This window comes from Lepidochelys kempii, chromosome 1 (assembly GCF_965140265.1).
Source record: "Lepidochelys kempii isolate rLepKem1 chromosome 1, rLepKem1.hap2, whole genome shotgun sequence".
Taxonomy (NCBI): domain Eukaryota; kingdom Metazoa; phylum Chordata; order Testudines; family Cheloniidae; genus Lepidochelys; species Lepidochelys kempii.
The window spans coordinates 166229504-166253123 of NC_133256.1; the positions used below are offsets into that span (position 1 = coordinate 166229504).

General features: G+C 40.2%; 1 protein-coding gene across 1 annotated transcript; it reads left to right on the top strand.

The window, feature by feature from the left end:
* Positions 1–43: 43 nt before the first annotated feature.
* CCT8 (chaperonin containing TCP1 subunit 8) lies at positions 44–16837 on the top strand. Its single transcript, XM_073362835.1, has 15 exons — positions 44–217; positions 2804–2894; positions 3643–3722; positions 5454–5603; positions 6484–6664; positions 7461–7522; positions 9315–9452; positions 10866–11044; positions 12284–12350; positions 12438–12525; positions 13200–13315; positions 14403–14474; positions 14553–14717; positions 15212–15331; positions 16517–16837. Exons 1-15 carry the CDS (start codon positions 158–160, stop codon positions 16592–16594), a joined length of 1647 nt encoding a protein of 548 aa, XP_073218936.1. The 5' UTR covers positions 44–157; the 3' UTR covers positions 16595–16837.
* The last annotated feature ends 6783 nt before the right edge of the window (positions 16838–23620 follow it).

The window sequence follows — 23620 nt, forward strand, 5'->3', positions numbered from 1 at the left end:
GGAGCAGGGAGCCCGCCCCAGCCTGGCGCGGCGGTTCCCCTCTGCGCCTGCGTGCCAGGGGAGGAGCTTGTGTGTTGCGCGCGCAGGCTCCCTCCATTCTCCCGTGGTTCAGCTCGTGCAACGCAGCGCGCGGCCGGCCTCGCTGCTCTGAGCGGACATGGCGCTCCACGTGCCCAAGGCCCCGGGCTTCGCCCAGATGCTGAAGGAAGGCGTGAAGGTGAGAGCGGGACTGGGCCTGGGGTTCCCGCGCGCCGCCGGGGCCGGGCCGGAGAAGCTTCCAGAAGCGCAGCCCGGGCTGGACCCTGCGGCTCCACGCGCTGAGGGGGGCGGGGCCTGCGACTGTCGCGTCGCCCCTCCCCCTCGGCCTGGTGGGGAGCGGGGGGCTCCGGCCGCGAGAAGCGGACTCGGGGCAGCTCTTCCGCCCCCCCCCCCCCGCCCCCGCGTGTCCCGCTCCACGGCGGGTTCGCGCCTGGCCGCCGGCGGGGTCCGCAGCTGCAACCCGGGAAGGGGTTGGGCGGGGCCGAGCCGGCTGCGGGGTCCAGGCTGCAGCGAATCTCCCCTTTACACCTGCCGGTTTTACCCTGGTCTGGGCTCGAGGCCCCCGTTGCTTGGGGGGGTCTGGACCTATAGGCGCCGATCTGGACCTATAGGTGCCCTGGCCTCTTCTTCCCCCTGGTCCCTAATGGCGTCACCCCCTCCTCGTCCCGTCCCGCCCCCGCCCTCCTTGAGTCCCACTGGAAAGAACTGTGGAGAGCAGTGACTGGAAACAGTTGTGCCTGGTGGTGGCTAAGCAGGTGAATGGGAGCTCCCAGGGCGATGCTGTGAGCAAAAGAGCCGCCGCAATCTTGGGATGCGCCAACAGGGGAGGCTTGAGTAGGAGCGGTGCGGTTACTGTAGCTCTCTGCATTGGGCCCCGGCGGGACTGCTGCTGGAATCCTGTGCCCCGTCCTGGTGCCCATAAATCAAGAAGGATGTTGACAAATTGGAGAGGATTCACAGAAGAGCCAAGAAGGATTTAAGGATTAGAAAAATACGCCTTATCGTGATAGGTTCAAAGAGTTTCATTTCTTTCGCATAACAAAGGGAACGTGAGGGACTGACTTGATTACAGTCTAAAAGCACTTACATGGAGAACAAATATTTAATAATGGGCTCCTCACGTTAGCAGTGAAAGATATAAAATGATCCAATGGCTGGAAATTGAAACTAAGCAAATTCAGATTGAAAGATGTACATTTTTAGTGGTGAGAATAATTGTTCCAATCCTTACTTTTCCATCACTGGCCATTTTTAAATCAAGTTTGGATGTTTTTCTAAAAGATATGATTTTGGAATTATTGTGGGGAAATTCAATGGCCTGTAATATACGGGTCAGACTAGATCACAGCAGTCCTTCCTGGCCTTGGAATCTATGGAAGTATTAACAATAATGTCCCCCAAAGCACTAGGCAACTGACAGTGGGTAATTTGAGCAGCTGTTAGGCCCTTCAACCACAACTCTTATTTTTATTGATTCTGATCCCTCCCCTTGTGTAGGTTGCTTGGCTTTCTATATTGCAAGCTGTTTGGGCAAGGAATTGTTTTGATATATATCCACACAGTGTTTAGCACAAACAAGCTACAGCTGTGGAATGCAAATACTAATAAATAACTCACTCTTGGTACCAATGAATGCCCTTATGTTAGTCTATTCTTACTATACCGTATAAAAAAGATTCCAGAGAAGCAAAGTACTTAGTACAGTGCTACACTCAACATTGAATTAATATTTTTAACATGTATTTTGGCAGGAGTTGACAAACCTGCCTAGGAGAATGGAAACTTTGCTCAAACAAATGGACAGAGAGGGACTAGGTAATTGCTGACTCCTTCTCTGGAAGGGAGAAGAAAGCAACAGAGGTTTCTAAGCACTGCTACTTAATGGGATGGAGAATGGGAGACACAAACTGCTTAGGGAACTTTCTGCTTTTCTTTATTCACAAGAGAGTAGTTGGAGGTAGGGAATAGTTGCAGGAGCTGCTGAACTCTTGTAGAGAGGAGAACAGGGGAAGCAAAATGGCACAGATGCTGGTTCTCCTTTAACAAGAAGGGACAGAGGAACAGAACAGCTGGAGCTGCTTCTACCTTTCCTGAAGTTGTGAGAGAGCTTGGTAAGCAGACCTTTCTCTGGGACTTTTAGAGGGCACCCAGATGAGCTTTGCAGAGGTGTGTGTGAGAGGAGACCTGATTTATTAACTGATAGAAGGAGCTCTGAATTTACAAACGAATGTATGTGGGAAGGAGTTTGAAATTGTTTTTATTTTGTGGAGCATAGTTGACTTACTAATGTGGGAGCGGTGAAAATGGTATAACTTTGGGGGTATGCTCTTGATGGGAATGACGGTGCATACATTTTTCGCAGGAAAGTAGGTGTGGAGGACATTTGTCAGGCTCCCCATAAGCCAATAACCTCACCAGAAGTCCCTGATTTACTTGGACAGGCTTATGGGGTTCAATCTGTTGTGTGTTGACCGAACTTTCCTCTTTCATATTCATAAATTCGCTTTAATTGCTAAACTCTGCAGTTGAGAGCCAGTGTATGTTAGCTTCTTTGTCACTGTTTTTGAAATAGTAGGATTGGATTTTTGTTTAAACTTTTGTGTAAACAGGATTTCCCTCCAAAATAACTCATTGGAAGTTTTGGTATTGACTTTAGTGAAGCCATCCAGGCTGTCAAATGACAAGTGACTGTAATTCTTCCAGAATTTTTTGTTAGAACCTCTGATTCTAAGCAATAAACTTTTTTTTTTTTTTTTTTGGGTAGCATTTTTCAGGATTAGAAGAAGCTGTATTTAGGAACATACAGGCATGTAAGGAGCTTGCCCAAACCACCCGTACAGCTCTTGGACCAAATGGTAACCTTCTCTAATTTTATACTGTTTATTGTAATATTTATGTACAAAGAAGCTATATTTGTTTTTCTTGAAGAATGACCATTCCATTGTTTATGGTAAAACTTCGGTCATAAATGTCTTTAGTCACATGATTTCAATAAAGGAACATTTTCAGTCTGGTCAATTTTTTTAAAAAAGTTTAATGTACCATATCTGCCTCTGAGTCCTCAAGTCTGTTTTTGTGGAATTATCATCATTGTTCTAATTTAATTTTTTTTTGGTCCCATTTTCTGTTATGTGTAAGATCCACAGAAGGTGAAGAAACATTGTGTAGGGGATATGATTAAACTGACTACACACTGCACTATCAAATGCACAAAGTAAATTGGAAAACTAAAGAAAAATATATTGTGCTGGTACATTTTTGTTAGTTATCTTAAATTATGTAAGAATAGGATTACAAAAAACTAATTTTGTTTAATAGTATCCCCTTAATGTAACTCCAGAACTTTTCAGAAGAGGTCTTACAGGTTCCTCAATCCAAATTTACAAATGTTTATAGGGCTAAAAATTGTGAAGGTCAGAATATCCCAGACCACTTCTTTACAGAGGAAACTGATTATGGTAAACTGCTTTGTTATAAATATTTATAGCAAAAATAGTCCATCGATTGCATGAGATTAGAGGAATTAACCAAATAACACCAATTCAAACTGTAAAGTATTTACAGTTGTGTAAAATAAGAATTGATAAGTTCTTTATCATTTAGGAATGAACAAAATGGTTATCAATCATCTTGAGAAGCTTTTCATGACAAACGATGCTGCAACTATCTTAAGGGAGTTGGAGGTAAGTGCTTTTTCGTGTTAAAAGATTTTTACTTGCACCCAACTAGCTAAAGTTTATTTCAACATCTAAGACTTTTACTCAATTTTATTAATAAGAGTAAGTTCGTAGGATCAGGGCTACAGTTTCTAAATAATCTAATTCATAATTGGACCCTGAGAGGAGTGTAGCAAATATACACACAACAGAAAAAAAAATAGAAGGGCTTTTCAGAGCTCCAGTAGTGACAGGCCCTGCTACAAAGACACTTGGATTATTGAATATCATTATTGGTATTTGCTTCTCTTCCTCCTCAAAATAGGAGTAGAGTTTAGGAATTAGAGACATGGACTATAATTGCTGATATCTTGTGTGGAAGACTCTTGTTCAAAAGAAATAAGTGCAACGTTAATTTCTTGTTGCTGCCAACTTTCACATGTTTCTCTACCTGCTAGAATTCTCACTTTTGGTTTTAGGGATGTTGGGGATATGTGACATTACCCTGCAATGAGAAAGTTGATAGAATTGTGCAGAAGCTGACATGACATGTCATTTACTGCATCAGTTAAATAGAAACTCAATTGTGTGATGCCTCTGTCAACCAATGAATAATGTTGTGTGTATACTATTGAATAGTAATACTCACACTGAGGTTCCTGAGCCGCAAGTGGCTCTTCAGTGTGTCTCCCGTGGCTCTTTGCAGCACGTGATATTAAAACACTGGTTTAATTATTAACCAATCAGGATATTTTACTATGTTATTAACCAATTGTAGTTGATAAAATAATAATACTTGATCAGTCATTTTGCTGTGAGAATAATATATAGAAATAGTAAATGAAACAATGAATTCACACTACTATGGCTCTTTTGGGTGATGTTGATTGCTAATTTAGCTCCTGAACCACTGAAGTCTGAGTATCACTGCTATAGAACTTTCCTAATTTACTTTAAATAAGGGACCATTATAAATGATTGAATTCTAAAATTAGCAAGTGAACACAAAGCAAAAATGTTTAAGAAAAAGTATTTACTACTTTTTTAATTTGATATTTCTTAATCTATATTTACATGCATGGTTAGATTTCTTTGTTTTTCCAATATTTTCAGTACTGTAAAATTTCAGTAGAGTGCTAAAATACAGGAGTCTTAATTGCTTATTATAATCAATCTTGCATGTCATCATGGCTTAGACACCATAATTGTAGCTATAAAAGTATCCAAGAATAGATAAAGCACTTTGCTATTAAATTGTTTATTTGAAGGGGGAAGAGCTGCCATTTTTGTGCAGATTGCAAAGTATAGCTTAGAGCTGATCAACTGTTTATATATGCATAAACAAAACTCAGTATTGCTTGAAGTTTAGATGTTCAACTGACGTTGTCAAGATAAGGTAATCTACATGTGCTACACTGGTATCCCATAAAAATAATGCAGTTGTCCATTAGAAGTGGGGAAGAAAGGAAGTGCCTTTTTTCTATTAAGTGTCTTAACCCTACAGCAGTATTCCAGAGTCTTGCAATTTTCATATGTTACACTCCTGCTTATTGTGTAATTTGCCAAACGTAGTAAAATATTACTGTTTAGCTTGCTTTTTCCCCATCTAGTTTATAATCCTGATTAACTTTAGATCAGATTTTTAACCAAAAAGAAGCTTATATTTGATACATACAAAGAACTTTAGGGCTATATACTTTTAAATTTGACTAACTGGGATATTAACAGTTAAATTAATATGTCTAACTCCTTTAACAGGTCCAACACCCTGCTGCAAAAATGATTGTAATGGCTTCCCATATGCAAGAGCAAGAAGTTGGAGATGGAACAAACTTTGTCCTTGTTTTTGCTGGCACCCTTCTTGAGCTAGCAGAGGAACTTTTGAGGATGGGACTTTCCATTTCAGAGGCATGTAGTTAATTTAATATTCATGCTGCATGAACATTGGTAGATGATAACTAATATGGATTAATCAGTGATCTTGGGTTATGTATTACTTAATCACATCTGTAATCTTGAATATTTGCAATGTATTGCGTGCTGATCTCCATCCCTTTTGGCTGCTCCCTTTAGTCAACTTGCAAATGACAGTATATACATAATGTATGCATTGATACCTTAAAAAGAAAAGGAGTACTTGTGGCACCTTAGAGACTAACACATTTATTAGAGCATAAGCTTTCGTGGGCTACAGCCCACTTCATTGGATGCATAGAATGGAACATATAGTAAGAAGATATGTATATACACATACAGAGAAAAGGTGGAAGTTGCCATACAAACTGTAAGAGACTAATTAAGATGAGCTATTATCAGCAGGAGAAAAAAACTTTTGTAGTGATAATCAAGATGGCCCATTTAGACAGTTAACAAGAAGGTGTGAGGATACTTAACATAGGGAAATAGATTCCATATGTGTAATGACCCAGCCATTCGCAGTCTCTGTTCAAACCCAAGGTAATGGTATCTAGTTTGCATATTAATTCAAGCTCCGCAGTTTCTCATTAGAGTCTGTTTTTGAAGCTTTTTTGTTGCAAAATTGCCACCCTTAAATCTTTTACTGAGTCGCCAGAGAGGTTGAAGTGTTCTCCTACTGGTTATGATTCCTGATGTCAGATGTGTGTCCATTTATTCTTTTGCATAGAGACTGTCCAGTTTGGCCAATGTACATTGGCATTGCTGGCACATGATACTTTCAGACTCTTTCAGGAGGCAACATAGTGAACATGAATGTACAGTTAGGTGGAGGAGGTTAGAATGTCAGTGAACTTTGTCATTTGCATTACAGGTGATAGAAGGTTATGAAAAAGCCTGCAAGAAAGCCCTAGAAATTCTTCCTGACTTAGTATGCTGTTCTGCAAAGAATCTGCATGATGTTGAAGAAGTGGCGTCTTTGCTGCACACCTCAGTAATGAGTAAACAATATGGCAATGAAATCTTTCTAGCAAAGCTTATTGCTCAGGCATGTGGTAAGTAAACAAGTTTGCATCTTGTATGTATCTAAACTGAATGCAGGCTTGTTTTTAATCTTTGTTCTGTTATTCAAGTGCTCACATCATAGGTGAAAGGCACTGCTAGCTATTCATGTATCAGGCTAAATGAGCTGAATATATTAGGTCTCATGCCTTTGGGGGAAAGGGAGAGAGGGAGATGGTATTTCTTTTCCTCTTACCCACTGAATTCTTTTCATGCTCATTGTGGCTGAGCTATGATTAGTCCATATGACTTTCTAGTAAGCCATACATTTTCAGGATGAAAATCTGTTTTCATCTTTGCAGTTGCACTCATGCTCGTAAATGCATGACTTAATCTAATGTGATGTTGGTGTGTTTTGTTATATAGAGCTCCCCATCTTTTAGAGCTTAAGAATACAACTCTCATCAATAGTGCGAATTTTTCCTCAAAATACTTTGAGCCAAATTCAGCCTCGGAGTAAGTGGGCACAGGCTAAACTTGGCCTGCTGGCTTCACTGATTTGTGTTCTCTTGCTGTGCCAAATACTGCTACTTCATAGTGAAGAGTTCCGCTTTCTCAGCGTTACACTACCTATGCTTATCTGTAACTGATCATCGAGGAGGGTAACTGTTTCCTGCTAATGTAAAATTTGGCAGTTCATTTCTTGATCTCTTTATTTGTTTAAAGGCTTTTGAAACTAAACATCTTATTAATACAGTATTTTCTATATATACGATGCATATGATTTTCTAGTGTCACATTTGTACTTTGCACTTAAATTATATAATACATGTTTCTTTTCTCAAACAGTATCTATTCTTCCTAATTCTGGTCATTTCAATGTTGACAGCATCAGAGTATGCAAAATTTTGGTAAGCTATGAATTTTTTTCACTAAAGCATGAGTAATTCTTACTCCTGAGGGAATTCTGCGAGAAAAAATTAAATTCTGTGCGCAATATTTTAAAATTCTTCAAAATTCTACATATTTTATTAATCAAAATAACACAATATAATCATGCCAGTTTCAATTATTTTGGTAATTTATTTCACAATACTTGTCAGCAATTATGTCTGTAACAATACAGACAACAAAAAAGATTCCGGAAATGTTTTTTGACAGATATTTCTAGGCCTATTAAGTATGGAACTCTGAGTAATAATTCATTTAAACTACAGTTCAGAAACACATTTGCTGCACACTCAAAAGCAGTGCAAAAGCTTGGGGGAGTCGGACAAAGGAGGAGCTGAGCAGGAGGGAAGTAATTGCTGGGAAGGAGACTTGGGAGTGAACCTGGAAGGTTGTTGGGCGTGGGTGGGAGAAGTATGGAACAGGTTGGGTTTTTTTGTTTGTTTTTGGGGGGTGGGGTGTTGAGGAGCATCCCCCATGCAGACACTGACTCTCCCTTTCAGTCAGGCACATCTGTCCCTGCATGCCCACTCCTCATTCAGCCAGGCATATCTGCACATGTCCCCATGTGGCCCTGTCCTCACTCCCATTCAGCCCTTGGCTTAATGTTGTTACCCCACTAACTCCTGTACCCTCACTAGCCCTTCTGAACCCCAGTTTGTGACTCCCCAGCAGCCCCATGTGCCCCACTATGTTCGTTCCCCCCATATCGTGTGCCTCCTAACCTGGTCCTCCAGACATGGCAGTTTGAGGAAGGCAGCCACTGCCTCCAACCTCTCTGTAGCTGGCTGCCCTCTCTTCTGGCACCACATCAGCCCCTGGTGGGCAAAAGGTATAATTGCAGCATGACCCCTCTCATGGCTTCCCTTTGCCTCCCTGTCAGAATCAAATATTTTGTGGGGGCGGAGAAATATCTGTAGGAGACATTAATTCTGTGCTTGTGAAGCATGCCCCGAGGAATAAGTTCTGGTATTCCTGTTACTGTATTAGATAACTCTCATGAAAATAGCTAACATTTGGATCATAAAATGTTACATTTCTGTTGTCCTTCACCCTAGCCTAGCCTTGCCTTTAAGATTGTCTTTATTTTTGATAGATTGAGACATGGCTTCAGTAATGTAGATACATTGTTATCGCACATTCAATTACATTATTTTTACTAAACTCTGGTATTCCTAGTTTCAAGATATTTTCTGTGCAGTACTTGGCTTAGAGCTGAATCGCCTGTAGACTTGAGGGGCAGAACTCTTTAAGTATTTGGCTGTTAAACAAATCAGCTTCATGAGCTAAAAGCTCAACCAATATGTTTTTCAGTAATCGTACCTTCAATTAAAATGCAACCCAGATGTTCAAACTGGGGTGGGGGAGGATGCAGAATGTTACGGGCCTGATCCTGTTGCTCTTACTTGGTCAGTGGGATATTAGACCTCAGTAAGGATGACAGGATGGGCTAAACTTGTGCTTCCCATCAACTTCTTTCTTGCTAATCCTTCTCCCTGACTGGGAGCAGAAAAACGGATCACTATACATTTCTAATTGTTACTGCCATGGAATAAAGCTTCAACTGTGTATTTCTAGAGAAGAATATTTAGTATTCCTAAATTAGCATAGTGTTTTTCCTTATCCTGGAATAGAAACATGTCTAAGCATGTTCAGGCGTGAGACTTTCTTTTTTTGAAAGAGCAAGTGTAGCTTGATTGTGGTGGATTGGTGTACTAAAATGTGATCTTTATCTGTCCCCTTTATTCTCTTTAGGGCTCTGGTGTGTCTGCCTCTTCAGTCCTTCATGGTATGGTTTTTAAAAAAGAAACTGAAGGAGATGTTACTTCTGTCAAAGATGCCAAAATAGCTGTGTATTCCTGTCCTTTTGATGGTATGATAACTGAAACTAAGGTATGTAGGTGCCCTAAAGAAGTCCCATAGCAATTTATGTACATGTCTAGTACTTGCTCTGTATTATTCTCAGATTAATGTTAACTTTAAATATCCTTGACAATTGATGATGGTGACAACTTTGTTTAATAAGGGACTTGAGCTTCTATGTTAAAATGAAGTTCAGGGTTTTCTATCGTAGCTGTCTAAACCATATTTTTCTCTAACTTTAATATGAAGTGTTTCTTTGAGCAGATGCATTTTCAAACTTTTCCTGAGACCACTGACAGATAACGTAAAACACAAAATGTTAGCATACAAATATAATTTGAGTCCAAATGGAGTTTAAGGCTCAAGATATTCTTGTGTACCCAACACACAGTAGTTTTGCTCTACTCGGTTGTTTAATATGACCTTTGATTTAATTGCAAATTAATTAACTGACTTAATTGCAGATATCTATATTACATCGTGGTGGTTGACAAAATTACTTGAAAAGTTATAAACTCTGGTAGGGGTGAGTGGAGCTGCATTGCAGTGACACAATTCTTTTCTTTTGAAAAGTCCTAGAGGATAGTGTTGGGCAAAGTTATAGCTTCCCTGGGGACTCATGTCAGGTGTGCAAAGTGGTGTTATTCATCACACCCTTCTGTCCAATGTAAGGCTGTCAGAAAAAGTAAATGGTTTAGACTGCACTGACATGAGCATGTGGATGACGGCAATCTATCTTTTTGTTCAGAATGGGACATTACTATTTCTTTGCCTCCATAAAGCCTTCCTTAGATTTTAAAGATAACAGTGGTAGCTGGAAACATCTTTCCACCTGTGTCTGGGTAGGATGGTTGTGACTTTCCTCTTGCCAGAGTGATACAAGTCTACTTGACATCTAGAGTAAACTAGTATGATGTGTTCTGGAGCTACCCTGGAAGACCATCTAGAAGCTTCTGCTGGTACAGAATGTGGCTGCTCACTTGGTGCTAGCCATGTGGTGGATATTACACCTTATTCTCCATAAATCACAATGAACTCTTAACAGTAAACTGGCAGCCAGGATGGTTTGTGTGTATGTAAAATTCTGTATGATTAGTATTCTATTTTTGGAAGCACTGTCTTGACACTTGAGCAGCTACAGGGACAGAGATGAACAGTTGCTGTATCTTTACTCTGGATGAGAAACTAAGGCATTCCTGAGATAGGATCTTCAGCTGTGAAATTTCTCTCCTGGTGGTCCAGAGCTGAACCTTGCTGACCTGCAATTTAGTATCTGACATGTTTCACTTAATCTTTTACTTGATGAATAGTGATAAAGTAGCATGAGTTGAAGTGGTGAATAGGAGGAGGACAAGTTCATTTTGGTTTGTCAAAGTCTCATGTAAAAGCTCTAGGCACAATATGCATGTGTTTTGTAAACTGAAAAATGTTTCCTTTTGATAGGGCACTGTACTGATAAAAAATGCTGAAGAACTTAAGAAGTTCAGCAAGGGAGAAGAAAATCTAATGGATCTGCAAGTCAAGGCAATTGCTGATGCTGGTGCAAATGTTGTAGTAACAGGTGGCAAAGTGGCAGACATGGCACTTCATTATGCCAATAAATACAATCTTATGTTAGTCAGGTAAGGATTAACATGGTACAAGTATTTTAAATGTCAATACCCATACATACCATACTTGCTGTTTTCTCCTCAAAGTCCTCAGAATACAAAGGTATATGTAATGTAAACATTCTTACCTAATGTGGATGATTATTTTTCCTCCAATAGAGGGTGAAATTGAGTGTCCGTTAAGTTAGTTACAATTAGGGTGTGTCTGTTACCAAACATAGCTTGGGGTTTCCTGACAATGGATTGCTCCTTGCAAAATCTGGAGTTTTGGTATAATGGTTGCATTGTCTGTATATTGTAGTTATTCATTATTTGAAAATAATTTTCCAGTCAACAAAATCAGATATTCTAAAAAGACACATTAGTGATTTTAGTAAAGTGGTGAAATGGGCATAGAGGTAGGGCTATCACAATGGTGGTTCCCCAAGTCATAGTAGAGACATGATGGCGCAGTGGTGTGTGGAAGTATAAACAATACAGATAGTGCATAAATGGAAGAACTCTGCCCCAGGACTGTTGATTAGCATCTTCCATGGGCACTAAATTTCACTGTATAAAAATGAGTGAACATTTTTGAATATAGGTATAATTATTAAGTACAGGACAGCCCCATGAAAAAGACCTAACAGCTAGTGTTAAATTTTCATATTTTGATCCTCTCAGAAAAGTCTTGTGCATGTAAAAGGTACTCTTCTGTTTACAAAACAGAATCAGTGACACTTCAAACTGAAACTAACTAAAGAGTTGTAACGTGTTCAGAGAAACAGCATTTTGATCCCATGAGGTTATTCGTGATGAAACATGGTCCAGTACAGCAGACCAGATGTTGGCCTAGTAGCCTTGAGCATTAAACTTATTAAACTTCATTTTCCCCATTAGTAAAATAGAGATAATAGCTATTCTTCTATCACAAAGATGTTGAGGATTAATAGCTAAACTTTCAAAGTGTTAGTTAAAAAGAAAAAATGATTCCAAGTGAACAGTGCTTAAAAATAAAGCATTACTTCTTCAATTTCTCTAATATTAGCACTGATTCCTGAACCATAGAGTAGCAACTGCAGAAATGCACTGGAGGGGTTGATGCCATGGTAGTGTTGTAGTGGATACCACTAAACTAATTCTGATAATATTACATAAAACTGCCAAATTATGGAGGAAACCTTTATTTTTCCATGCAAACTAATGTAAACTTCAGATTGTTCTTGGAAACATGGTACTAAAAGGAACTCTTTTTTTTTCTTTTTTTTAAAGATTGAACTCAAAATGGGATCTTAGGAGACTGTGTAAAACTCTTGGCGCTACCGCTCTTCCCAAATTGGTATGCCATTTACAAATGAGTATAATCAGTGGAGCTATTTATTTTGTATGAACAGAATCTTTTTCTGACTTGTGCTTCTTTTTCCAGATTCCACCTACACTAGAAGAAATGGGTCATTGTGACAGTGTTTATTTGTCGGAGGTTGGGGATACACAAGTAGTTGTGTTTAAGCATGGTATGTTTCTATTTATAGGAGATCATGGTTCTATGTCACAACTAGAACCTTATTTATAAATGTTCTACATCTTAATAAGTTTTCTAGAGAATTAAGGTTTCAGAGTAACAGCCGTGTTAGTCTGTATTCGCAAAAAGAAAAGGAGGACTTGTGGCACCTTAAAGACTAACCAATTTATTAGAGCATAAGCTTTCGTGAGCTACAGCTCACTTCCTCAGATGCATATCGTGGAAACTGCAGCAGGCTTTATATATACACAGAGAATATGAAACAATACCTATTCCCACCCCACTGTCCTGCTGTTCATAATGCTCTTCATTATGCAGGAAATAGCCCAGCTTGATTGTCATGCACATTGTGTAAAGAGTTGTCACTTTGGATGGGCTATCACCAGCAGGAGAGTGAATTTGTGTGGGGGGGTGGAGGGTGAGAAAACCTGGATTTGTGCTGGAAATCACTTTAGATAAGCTATTACCAGCAGGACAGTGGGGTGGGAATAGGTATTGTTTCATATTCTCTGTGTATATATAAAGCCTGCTGCAGTTTCCACGATATGCATCTGAGGAAGTGAGCTGTAGCTCACGAAAGCTTATGCTCTAATAAATTGGTTAGTCTCTAAGGTGCCACAAGTCCTCCTTTTCTTCTAGAGAATTAAGTCTGTCTTTTCTTAACAGAAAAGGAAGATGGTGCCATTTCTACCATAGTAATCCGTGGATCTACAGACAATCTAATGGATGACATTGAGAGAGCTATAGATGATGGTGTTAATACTTTCAAAGTACTCACTAGGGTGAGTAAAATGAATATACTTCTCTGTTAAAACAGAGCTGTAGACCAAGATATTTGTGCGAAGACTTTTTGGCATGCTTTGCTCCCTTCTGTTGCTTGGAATGCGGAAACTACTTGCATCTTCTTAGCATGGGGGAAATCTCCAGTGGGCAAAGAGCGGGTGTGTAACTGATTCCTATGCCACTTGTTCAGCCCTGGAGTTAGGAGATGGGTTGTGGCCAGAATGTACTGTGCTTAGTCTATCTTCAGTGACGAGATGATCTGTCTGAGACCAATACAAGCTGGCAGAGCTAAACTCCACCCTGGCCAGAGAATCAGTGACTCATAGGTGGCACTCTGTGGACCGTTTCCCCAACCTCCTGCCATCCTCATTGGAAACTGAGAGCAGCAGCAAATCTGGATCTTGGTATCTATCATTGGTGATGAGGATGTTAAATATGCTTAAATACCATACAAAAATATTTAGTTAATAAATTAGGACAACTTAGTCTGTTACAAAAGTTTTGTCTTTAAACTGCAATTAAGATACTGATTTTAAAATAAGATGGAGAATCCTCAGTGTGAATACGGGCTGAAGAACTATGTAGAAAACATGAAGCTTTTGGAAACAATCTGTCAGATGTTAAGCTTTCAACTTTGCCACAGTTTGAGTCCAAGTCTGAGTCCCTTGCAGTTCTTATTCTGCCTCTTCCATAATGACTTCCCAGAACAGATGATCAGCTGAGGAGCAGTATTAATATACAGTGTCTTTCCTATTTTTCCCAACAAGTCATGTTGTCAGTTGAGATAGAAACAAATTTACTCTTACCACTTCCATTTCATTGTTAGTAAAGTAATGAACTTTTCCCAAAGACATTTGGAAATAATAGATGCTAGATATTTACCTTTAACCATACTAATAAAATGCCTCACTTTTTGAAGTTGGTGCCATTTCTGCACTTGTGTAATATTTTACCAAGAAAAATATCTGTTTATGAAGGCAGAAATTAGTTCTAGAAACTAAAAATCTAATCCGGTTACTTTAAAATAAAACTACCTCAAACCACTTTGCGTTTATAATTATGTATCTTTTGGGGTTTTGTTCACAGGATAAACGTCTTGTTCCTGGTGGTGGTGCAACAGAGATTGAGTTGGCCAAGCAGATCGCATCTTATGGAGAGGTAAATAATGTGTTTTCCTCTTACTTCATCCATTTCTTTTCCTTTAAAATATTAAACAGTTTTCAAACTTTGCTTTAGACATGTCCTGGGCTTGACCAGTATGCTATCAAGAAATTTGCTGAGGCATTTGAAGCCATTCCTCGAGCACTAGCAGAAAATTCTGGAGTAAAGGCCAATGAAGTTCTCTCCAAACTTTATGCAGTGCACCAAGAAGGCAACAAAAATGTTGGATTTGATATTGAGGTAAATGGCATCATACATTATGCCTGCCAAAATACTTCGTTCTGTGCAACAGAATACTCCACATAAAATGCCTAGGGATATAAATTATGTTCTAGATTTTAGGTCTTCAGCTTTAAAGTAATTGGAGCAGTATATTAATCAGTAAGCTAGATGAACAGTTTAGTCTACCATGAGAATGGATGTTTTGTTCTTCAGCAAACTAGTTACAACCATTGTGCATGTAGTAGTATAGGTGAGAAGCGAGAATATGTTCTTGAACAAGAGCTCTGTTTTGGGGAAGAAACCTCGGATAATACCACTTAGGATTCAGTTCACATTGCTCAAATGAATGTTTTATTTGGAGGAAAGGGGATAAAATCAGGGAAGTGTCATTTGTTACCATTTGGTGGGTGTGGCTGTTGGTGTTCAGGATTACAAAGGTAGAACAGTTTGAAATAAGGTAGGAAAATCTGGTGCTATAAAACTTTGAAAATGTTCATATTTTTTTCTGACAGGCTGAAGCTGCAGCTGTGAAGGATATGTTGGAAACTGGTGTATTAGACACATATCTTGGAAAACACTGGGGTATTAAGCTGGCTACAAATGCTGCAGTGACTGTGCTCAGAGTAGATCAGGTGAGTTGAAGAAATGACTTTGGGAGATAGTGATTTCAAACTTCGGAGTTAACTTGAGACATCTTTGTACATGTCAGGAATACATGTTATAAAAAGTAAACTGATAACCTTAAGTCCGTTTATTTTTGTGAAACCAAGATACATTATTGCTGACCATATTGCTAGATTCAAATCTTGGAAAGGTGAGGCAAGGTGCTGTATCACTGAGATCCATACATGTTGGATTTACAACCTGACCCACAGTTGGTAGCTCTTAATTTCACAGGTATGAGTGTGTAACTGTCTCAAAGAAAATGTATGTATTTCAAAAAAGAAAAGCTTCCACATCTATATTTTAAATCCATCTTGTACAATAAAATGGAAGGAATGCGCTGAAGGCTTTTCTGGATAGTTTAATGACTTGGTATTTTATGGAACTTTAGCAGAAATGTGTATGATGTATGTAAAACTTCTGTAGAAAGATGAACCTGAAAAATAGCAAGCTGTAAGATCTGGTGGCGCTTGTTATATTGAGTTGAGAGAGACATCTGTTGCATGAATGTATCCACACTCAACACAGAACTAATATGTATTGTTGGCTTTCAAGGGCATGTGTGTGAGCAGTTTCACCTTTTTAACAACCTGTTTGAAATACAATTTGTGGCAGATTGCTGTGCTGTAGTTAATTCATCTTATTTACTGAAACTAAATTGTGCGGTGCTACTTTAGAGAAGTGTAGCCGGCATTTTTGGAAGTCTGCTTGTGCTTGGAAATCCTGATGTCAGGGATTTAAAATAGATTTTCAGTTTATTCAGATTTTGTGCATTACAGATTATCTTTAAAAACTTCCTGTAATATATTGCATGTGTTCAGTAACCCAGTCACTATCTCACAAACTAGCTAGATATTAAACATATCTTTTTTGATGTGAAAGTGTACATCTTGAATCCCCCTCTCCCTTTTAAAAAAGGTTTCTGAGGGAATACTGAAATGGTATTGGGGAAAACAGCATCTTTTAATGTGCCAACTTTCAGTATATTTGCAGAAATACGGGACACACCCAATGGCAAAAGCTTGTCTGTTAAAATGTACAAAAGTAACAGATCTGCATGAGTTTAGTGGTTGCTGCTCAAACTGCATGTCTCAAGCTATAGAAGGGAAAAATCCAAAGTGAGTGTTATCTAACCTAATTATTTTTTCCTCAAGATCATCATGGCAAAACCAGCTGGTGGGCCCAAACCTCCATCAGGAAAGAAAGATTGGGATGATGACCAAAGCGAATGAACACCTTCACTGTACTTTGAGTGAACTAGGATTGTATGCATCTTGTAATACTCCTGTTGGGGCCTGACACGTTTTCTCCCTCACCTTAAGTTATGAAACTGTATCCAGTAAAGAGTACAGTACCGCTACTATTTCAATAAATGAACTTGCAATATAAAAAGACTCAATTTGTTAACTTGTCCTGTTAGACTTTTGAGTGTTAATTATCTATATTGATTAAAGGAACAAGTTGTTTTGAATTTCTCTATAGTGTCTGTTTCCCTTTATATGAAAAAAACCCTAAACATGATTAACAATGATTCTCTAATCACAGTTTGGGGAAATTATAGTTAAACGTGTACCACTTTACCCATGTCATAGAATCATAAGTGTAGAACTAGAAGGGGCCTCCCTAGGTTTTCTAGTCCAGTCACCTGCACTCAGGGCAGGACTAAGTAATAACTAGACCATTTCTGACAGGTGTTTGTCACACCGGTTCTTAAAAATCTCCAATGATAAAAACCCACCACCTCCCTAGATAATTTGTTCCAGCTCTTAACGCCCTGACAGGAACTTTTTCCTAATGTCCAATTTAAACCTCCCTTGCTGCAATTTAAGCCCATTGCCCTATCCTTAGGTTGAACAATTTTTCATCTTCCTCCCTGTAACAACCTTTTATGTACTCGAAACTTATGTCCCCCCTCAGTCTTCTTGTCTCCAGACTAAACAACCCCAGTTTTTCAGTCTTTCCTCATAGGTCATATTTTCTAGACCTTTAATAATTTTTGTTGCTCTCCTCTGCACTTTTTCCAATTTGTCCACATCTTTCCTGAACTGTGGCACCCAGAACTGGATTCCAGCTGAGGCCTTATCTGCGTAGAGTGGAAGAATTACTTCTCGTGTCTTGCTCACAACACTAATACATCCCAGAATGATGTTTGATTTTTTTAGCAGTAGTGTTACAGTTGACTCATATTGAGCTTGTGATCCACTATAACCCCTAGATATCCTTTTCTGCTGTATTTCTTCATAGGTATTCATTTCCCATTTTGTATGTGTGCAGTTGATTGTTCCTTCCTAAATGGAATACTTTGCATTTGTCCTCATCAAATTTCATTCTGTTTACTTCATTCTGTCCAGATCATTTTGAATTGTAATTCTATCCTCTAAAACACTTGCATCCTCTCCTAGGTTGGTATCATCTGCAAACTTTAAGTGTACTCTCTATGTGATAATCTAAATAATTTATGAAGATACTGAACAGAACTGGACCTAGGACTGATCCCTACAGGACCCTATGCCATATCCCTTCCAGATTAACTGTGAGCCACTGATGATTACTCCTGAGAATGGTTTTCCAACAGTTATAGTAGCTCTAACTAGGTTATTTCCCTAGTTTGAGATCATTGGGACAGTATCAAAAGCCTTACTAAAGTCAAAATATCACATCTACTGCTCTCTTCCTTCTCCTGCCCCCACAAACCACAAGGCTTGTAACCCTGTCAAAGACAGCTGTTAGGTTGGTGTGATACGATTTGTTCTTGACAAATTCATATTAACTGTTACTTAACAACTAATTATCTTCTAGGTGTTTACAAACTGGTTATTTGCTCCATTATCTTTCCAGGTACTGAAGCTGACTGGTCTGTAATTCCCCAGGTTGTCACTTATCTTTTTTTAATAGATTGTTACAAGTAACATTGATTCTTAAAACTAAGCTTTAAAAATTAGTACTTTCATTTCACTTTTACATTTCATTTTAGAGATTAAAAATAATTTTGCTCAAGGTGGCTTCCATCCTTCTGTGTTTAGGATGCAAATATGGTGGAATTTTATTACTTCTATGAAAACTGTAAAAATATTTAATGGAAACATTGGTTGGTCTCAGGTCTTGTGAAAGTCTCCTTCACTACAGTCTTAAGAGCCACAGCTTCACTTGAGGCCACCTGTTTTTTCAGTGAAAACCTTTACATTTCTTAGTATGTAGGAATGATCTTTTGCAACATGACTCTGCCATAATACAGAATACTATATAGACATTTGCTGGTCAACATGAAATTGACTCTATGATGGACTGTATTTGCAACTTTTCACAAGGTTGGCTGTTTTTGCTTATAAAAATTAGGAGGCTGAACAGTTGAAGCAAAACACAAGGGAAGTGTTCTTATAGCCCCTTTTCCCAGACTTCTTTAGACCAATTCTGGGGGTAGGGGGGAGATAAATACACTTTTGCAAAATGTGTTCTACATCTTTTCTGTCAAAAAAATACCACAGCTTGTGAACTGTAACTCCCAGGCCCTACTGGTCAGGCAGGGGCTGCAACCAGGTGAGGGGGAATGAGCTTGCTCCTGCAGCCTGGCAGGAGTGCTCCTGCCAGCAGGAAAGTCAAAGCAGCTCCCTGGGACTTGGAGCGCAGTTGGCAGCCTGCTGCTTCTGCTCCCTCCTGTCTGCCTCTCCCTACGCTGCAGGGACACACTGCCAGGTATCTGGTTAAAACTCAGGTTTCAGAGTAGCAGCCGTGTTAGTCTGTATTCACAAAAAGGAGTACTTGTGGTACCTTAGAGACTAACCAATTTATTTGAGCATAAGCTTTTGTGAGCTACAGCTCACTTCATCAGATGCATTCAGTGTATTTTCCACTGAATGCATCCGATGAAGTGAGCTGTAGCTCACGAAAGCTTATGCTCAAATAAATTGGTTAGTGTCTAAGGTGCCACAAGTACTCCTTTTTGCAGTTAAAACTCATGACTGGACACTAAAAATCTAGTTATCACAGGAACCTGTGCCAGCTGCAGGCATGGTGTGAGCAGGCATTACCCTGCCCCATTTCTCCAGAGCTCTGCTTAGCTGTTAGGGAAGAAGCTCCCCCTCCTGGGCTGAGGCTGGCAGGCAGCTCCAGGATGCTGCCTCCTGGGTCCTAGTGCCTGTCCCAGTTGTCTATGTGTGCTGAGTCCTGTTTCTGGACAACTAGTGAGTGCCGATGGGGGAAAGAGGCAGTACCAGAGTGGCAGGGTGGGAAACTTACACTGAACCTGCACCCACACTATCCAGCTCCAGCCAGAAGTATTGCCCCTCCCATGTATAAGGAATGAATTCTCACACATTTGTAGGAAAAACCAACATCCCATTCTGGATACCAGTATTTCAACTTTTATAGTACCTGCCACTGAGGGGCTTCAGATTTATGATGCACAACACAGTGTTGTTGGTTTCTCTATCCTCTCTCCCTCAAGGATTTTAAATTCACTTCTTAGCAGGCTGTGATAGACTGGCTGAATAGGCTAAAGGCAGGTTCTATCCATTTGCTGATTCTCTAGCAGTTCAATCCATCATAAAAGTACCTTGCATCTGGTTTCATTCCAGAAACTTAAAGCTAAATAAACCTGAAGTTAGTCCTCATTTTTCTGCCCCAACTCACACTAACTTCTTTCCCAAGTGGAAAATGTTGGGTAAGTGTGTAATGTGAGTGATTTAAGAAGGGAATGAGAACACAGGCCAATTCCTGCTGAGAGTTACACCTGTGTAGCCTTATAGACTTCAGGGAGAACATTTTTGCACAAGAATAGATTTTGGTTCCTTCTGCTTTTTCACACTTGGTATAAGCAGAATCTTATTCACTTTCTTCCCCTAAACTCTGAGCACTTTAAGGAAAACAAAGGTCTGCTTGATTTACACATGCAAACAAAACAGGAAGCTCTCCCTTCATTCTACCCCAGCCTTAAACAACAGACATAACAAGGGTGTCACTATAGCAGCTTTGGTTGGACTGTTCTTTTGAAAGATCCTTAATGATTCTTTTAAAGATGCTGATGTTCAATGAAGCCTTTTTGTGTGTGTGTGGGGCACAGAACACAACAGGGAATAGATCTGTTTTGTTAGCTCCTGGTCATTCAAAAGCTGAAAGGCTTTAAATTAAGTTTGTTCAATGTTTGTATAGCAATTTTGAAGAGTCAACCTCATACAGAAGTGCTAAATATTATGACTGGGCAACCAGCTAAAGATCGGTCACTTCTAGCAGTTACCTATTTCTTACAGAAAGCTTAAAACAAACAAATGCACACCCTGGGGGGCTGGTGCATACAGAACTCATGCTTAAAAAAAAAATCTCATGTCAGAGCTACTGATCACACATTCCAGAACAGATAATACTTAGTCCTGCCATGAGTACAGGGGACCAGATTAGATGACCTCTCAAGGTCCCTTCCAATTCTGTGATTCTAATTGTGGAAGAGCTTGGTGACAGAATGGCCTGATGTGGTGAATCACCAGAGATTAACTACACAAACTGGGTATTATCCCCCAAGTAATACTTGTTTTCAATTTGAAAACAGTAATTCATTGTCCTCAGCCAGTGCAACACTGGGAGACACTTTTCAGAGCAAGACAGCCTAAACTACAATGCCACCCAATGTAATTTTCCCACTACTACTTCCTCTACTGCAGTGGATTTTACACCCGAGTGGTTTTTTTTTTTTTTTTACATAAAAGCTAGCTGGTTGGCTGCCTCCCAGACTGCAGGCAGAGTGAGATGGTGTAGAGGCCACAGCTTAGGGGAAACCGCTGTAGGGCTCAGCTTTGTACTGTGCCATCCAGAGAGCTGGGGTAGAAGCACAAGCCTGAAAGAGGTGAGCAGGATGGGGAATGTTGCAGTGTTCATCCCCATACAGATGAGCACTCCACTACCTAGGAGGAAGGAGGCCTAAGAGAAGGACAGCGTAGCATCCCTCATGCTACCTCTGACTCAGAAGTATCTGTTTAAAGAATTGAGTGCAGCCAGAGTAGAACAAACTTGTTACATATTTAATTTTATATAAATAGTGAATTTTATATAAAATTAAATATGTATGTAGATAAATGTTTGACTTCATGATTTTTTGCAATATGTAATTTGTACTTAGACCCTTCCCCTCTCTCCCATTAGCCTTAGGCCCCCTCATAATTGTAATCCAGCCCTGGGTGGCAGGACCTGGTGGAAGCCCTCCAACCCCAGGTATGGCAAGGGCCCAGTAATGGATTTGCTGGAGGGAGCTGGTGAAAGCCTCCTGGGTAATTATGGAATAAACATGGGGTTACCTGCACTGTACATTGTTATCTGCCAGGTAGTCCCAGTCCTCTAATAATAAAGTTGCAGCCTAATTAAACCCAATCAAATGGCTCCTGTCCTCCTTTCAGCATAGCCAGACAAGCAATGTGTTTTTGTGCTGGTTGTTTTACTTGCTGTTAATTTTAGATATGGGCTGACTACCTTTAACTTTCACATTAATTTTGCTATGAAACTGAACATATACAGGGGTGGAGATATTATATGAGGTAGCTGGCCAAGAACCTTCCTCTTAAAATGAAAAGGCTCTCTTCCCTAGAAAGACACAATCAAGGCTTCATGTTAAGTATTTCTGTGGTACAGGCCTAGTAGTCTTTCTGCATTCTCTACTGAAGAAGGCAGACCCTAACCCTACTTGCTCTGTATACAAATCTATTAAGAAATTAAGGTACATGGTTGTGGTACATAAAATCTCAACAACACTTTTTCCACACATTGCTCTTTGTTTGAAAAACTTGAGGGGTGAATAGGTCAAACAATAGGGCCATAGCCCCTATTCTGTGATCTATCCAAAAGAGCATCTATATACTCAAGTGTCAAGGAAGCGTACAAGCTTTTGGCCCACACTGCTGTAGTCAATAAGGTATCCTAGTTAAACGTGTAGGGCATTGGCTTGGGAGTTAACCCTTTATTATATTCCCTGCCCAATTACAAGCCTGTTGTGTGACCTTCACTTTTCTGTGCCTGTATTTCCCCTCACACCCTGTCTAGATTCTCGGCATAGGTACTATCTACTTACAATATATTTGTACCACACCTGGCACACTAGGATGCTGATCTCAGAACATTTACAGTAGATATTTAATCCTTTTCTGCTCCTTAGCTCCTTTGATGCTGTGCTCTGCTGAACATTGCAAAGTTCAGTTCTATGTCCATTCCATCTTCAGGCTCAGACTGCTATCAATAGTAACTGACATCAGATAAAAGTCAAGTGAACACATTTTACAGAATCCACTATAGAGTGAATAGATGACAAAAATTTTTGTTCATTCAAACCTGAGCTGAGATTAAAGTTTATCCATTGCATTATTACTAAATTAGCTTGACCAGTTTTTCTGAACAGTATACGATCCACAGTCGAAGTGAGAAGTGATATTCTATAAGCAGTAGATTCTATCCTAATAAAAAAAAGTCTGAGTTTTAAGGTACAGCTTGACCATGCAAACTGCCTTTATGAAGATTATGCAGCGTACTTGTACCCATCTCAGACCCAACACATTAGAGAAACAAGGTGAGTCAGGCAATATCTTTTATTGGACCAACTTCTGTTGGTGAGGGAGACAAGCTTCTGAGCCACCCAGAGCTCTTCTTCAGGTCTGGGAAAAGTACTCCCAGAGCAGAGGTGGGCAAACTATGGCCCATGGGACCATCATGCCTGGCTCTCGAGTCCCCAGCTCCTCCCTGTCCCCTCTTCCCCACAGCCTCAACTCGCTGTGCCGCCCGCGCTGTGGCGGAGGGGCTGCAAGTTCTTGCTGCTTTAAGCTGCATGGTAGGTGTGGGAGTCCCAAAGGGGTCTGTCAGGGGGCGGAGGTGCGGGTGGGTCAGGGGATGTGGAACAGGGTGGGGTTGGATAGGCACGGGGGGGGGGGGTCGCTCAGGGGACAAGTAGCAGGGGGGGTTGGATGGGTCGAGGGTTCTGAGGGGGGCAGTCAGGCGGTAGGAAGTGGGAGGGGGCAGATGGGGCAGGGGCCAGGCTGTTTGGGGAGGCACAGCCTTCCCTATCTGGCCCTCCAGACAGTTTCGCAACTCTAGTGTGGCCCTCAGGCCAAAAAAGTTTGCCCACCTTTGTCCCAGAGTCACAGCAAAATGCAAGGTGGAAGAAATAGTTCAGCATGAGTAGTTGGCACACACTGTAAGAGACCTGGCAAGGTAGGGTACCATATGCTCTGAAGAAGAGTTCTGTGTGGCTTGAAAGCTTGCCTTTCACCAACAGAAGTTGGTCCAAT

Coding starts and splice junctions, on each gene's coding strand:
- CCT8 (XM_073362835.1), top strand. CDS start 158: ATGGCGCTCCACGTGCCCAAGGCCCCGGGCTTCGCCCAGATGCTGAAG. Junction 218..2,803: donor TGCTGAAGGAAGGCGTGAAG/GTGAGAGCGGGA, acceptor TTTTTTGGGTAG/CATTTTTCAGGATTAGAAGA. Junction 5,604..6,483: donor TGGGACTTTCCATTTCAGAG/GCATGTAGTTAA, acceptor TTTGCATTACAG/GTGATAGAAGGTTATGAAAA.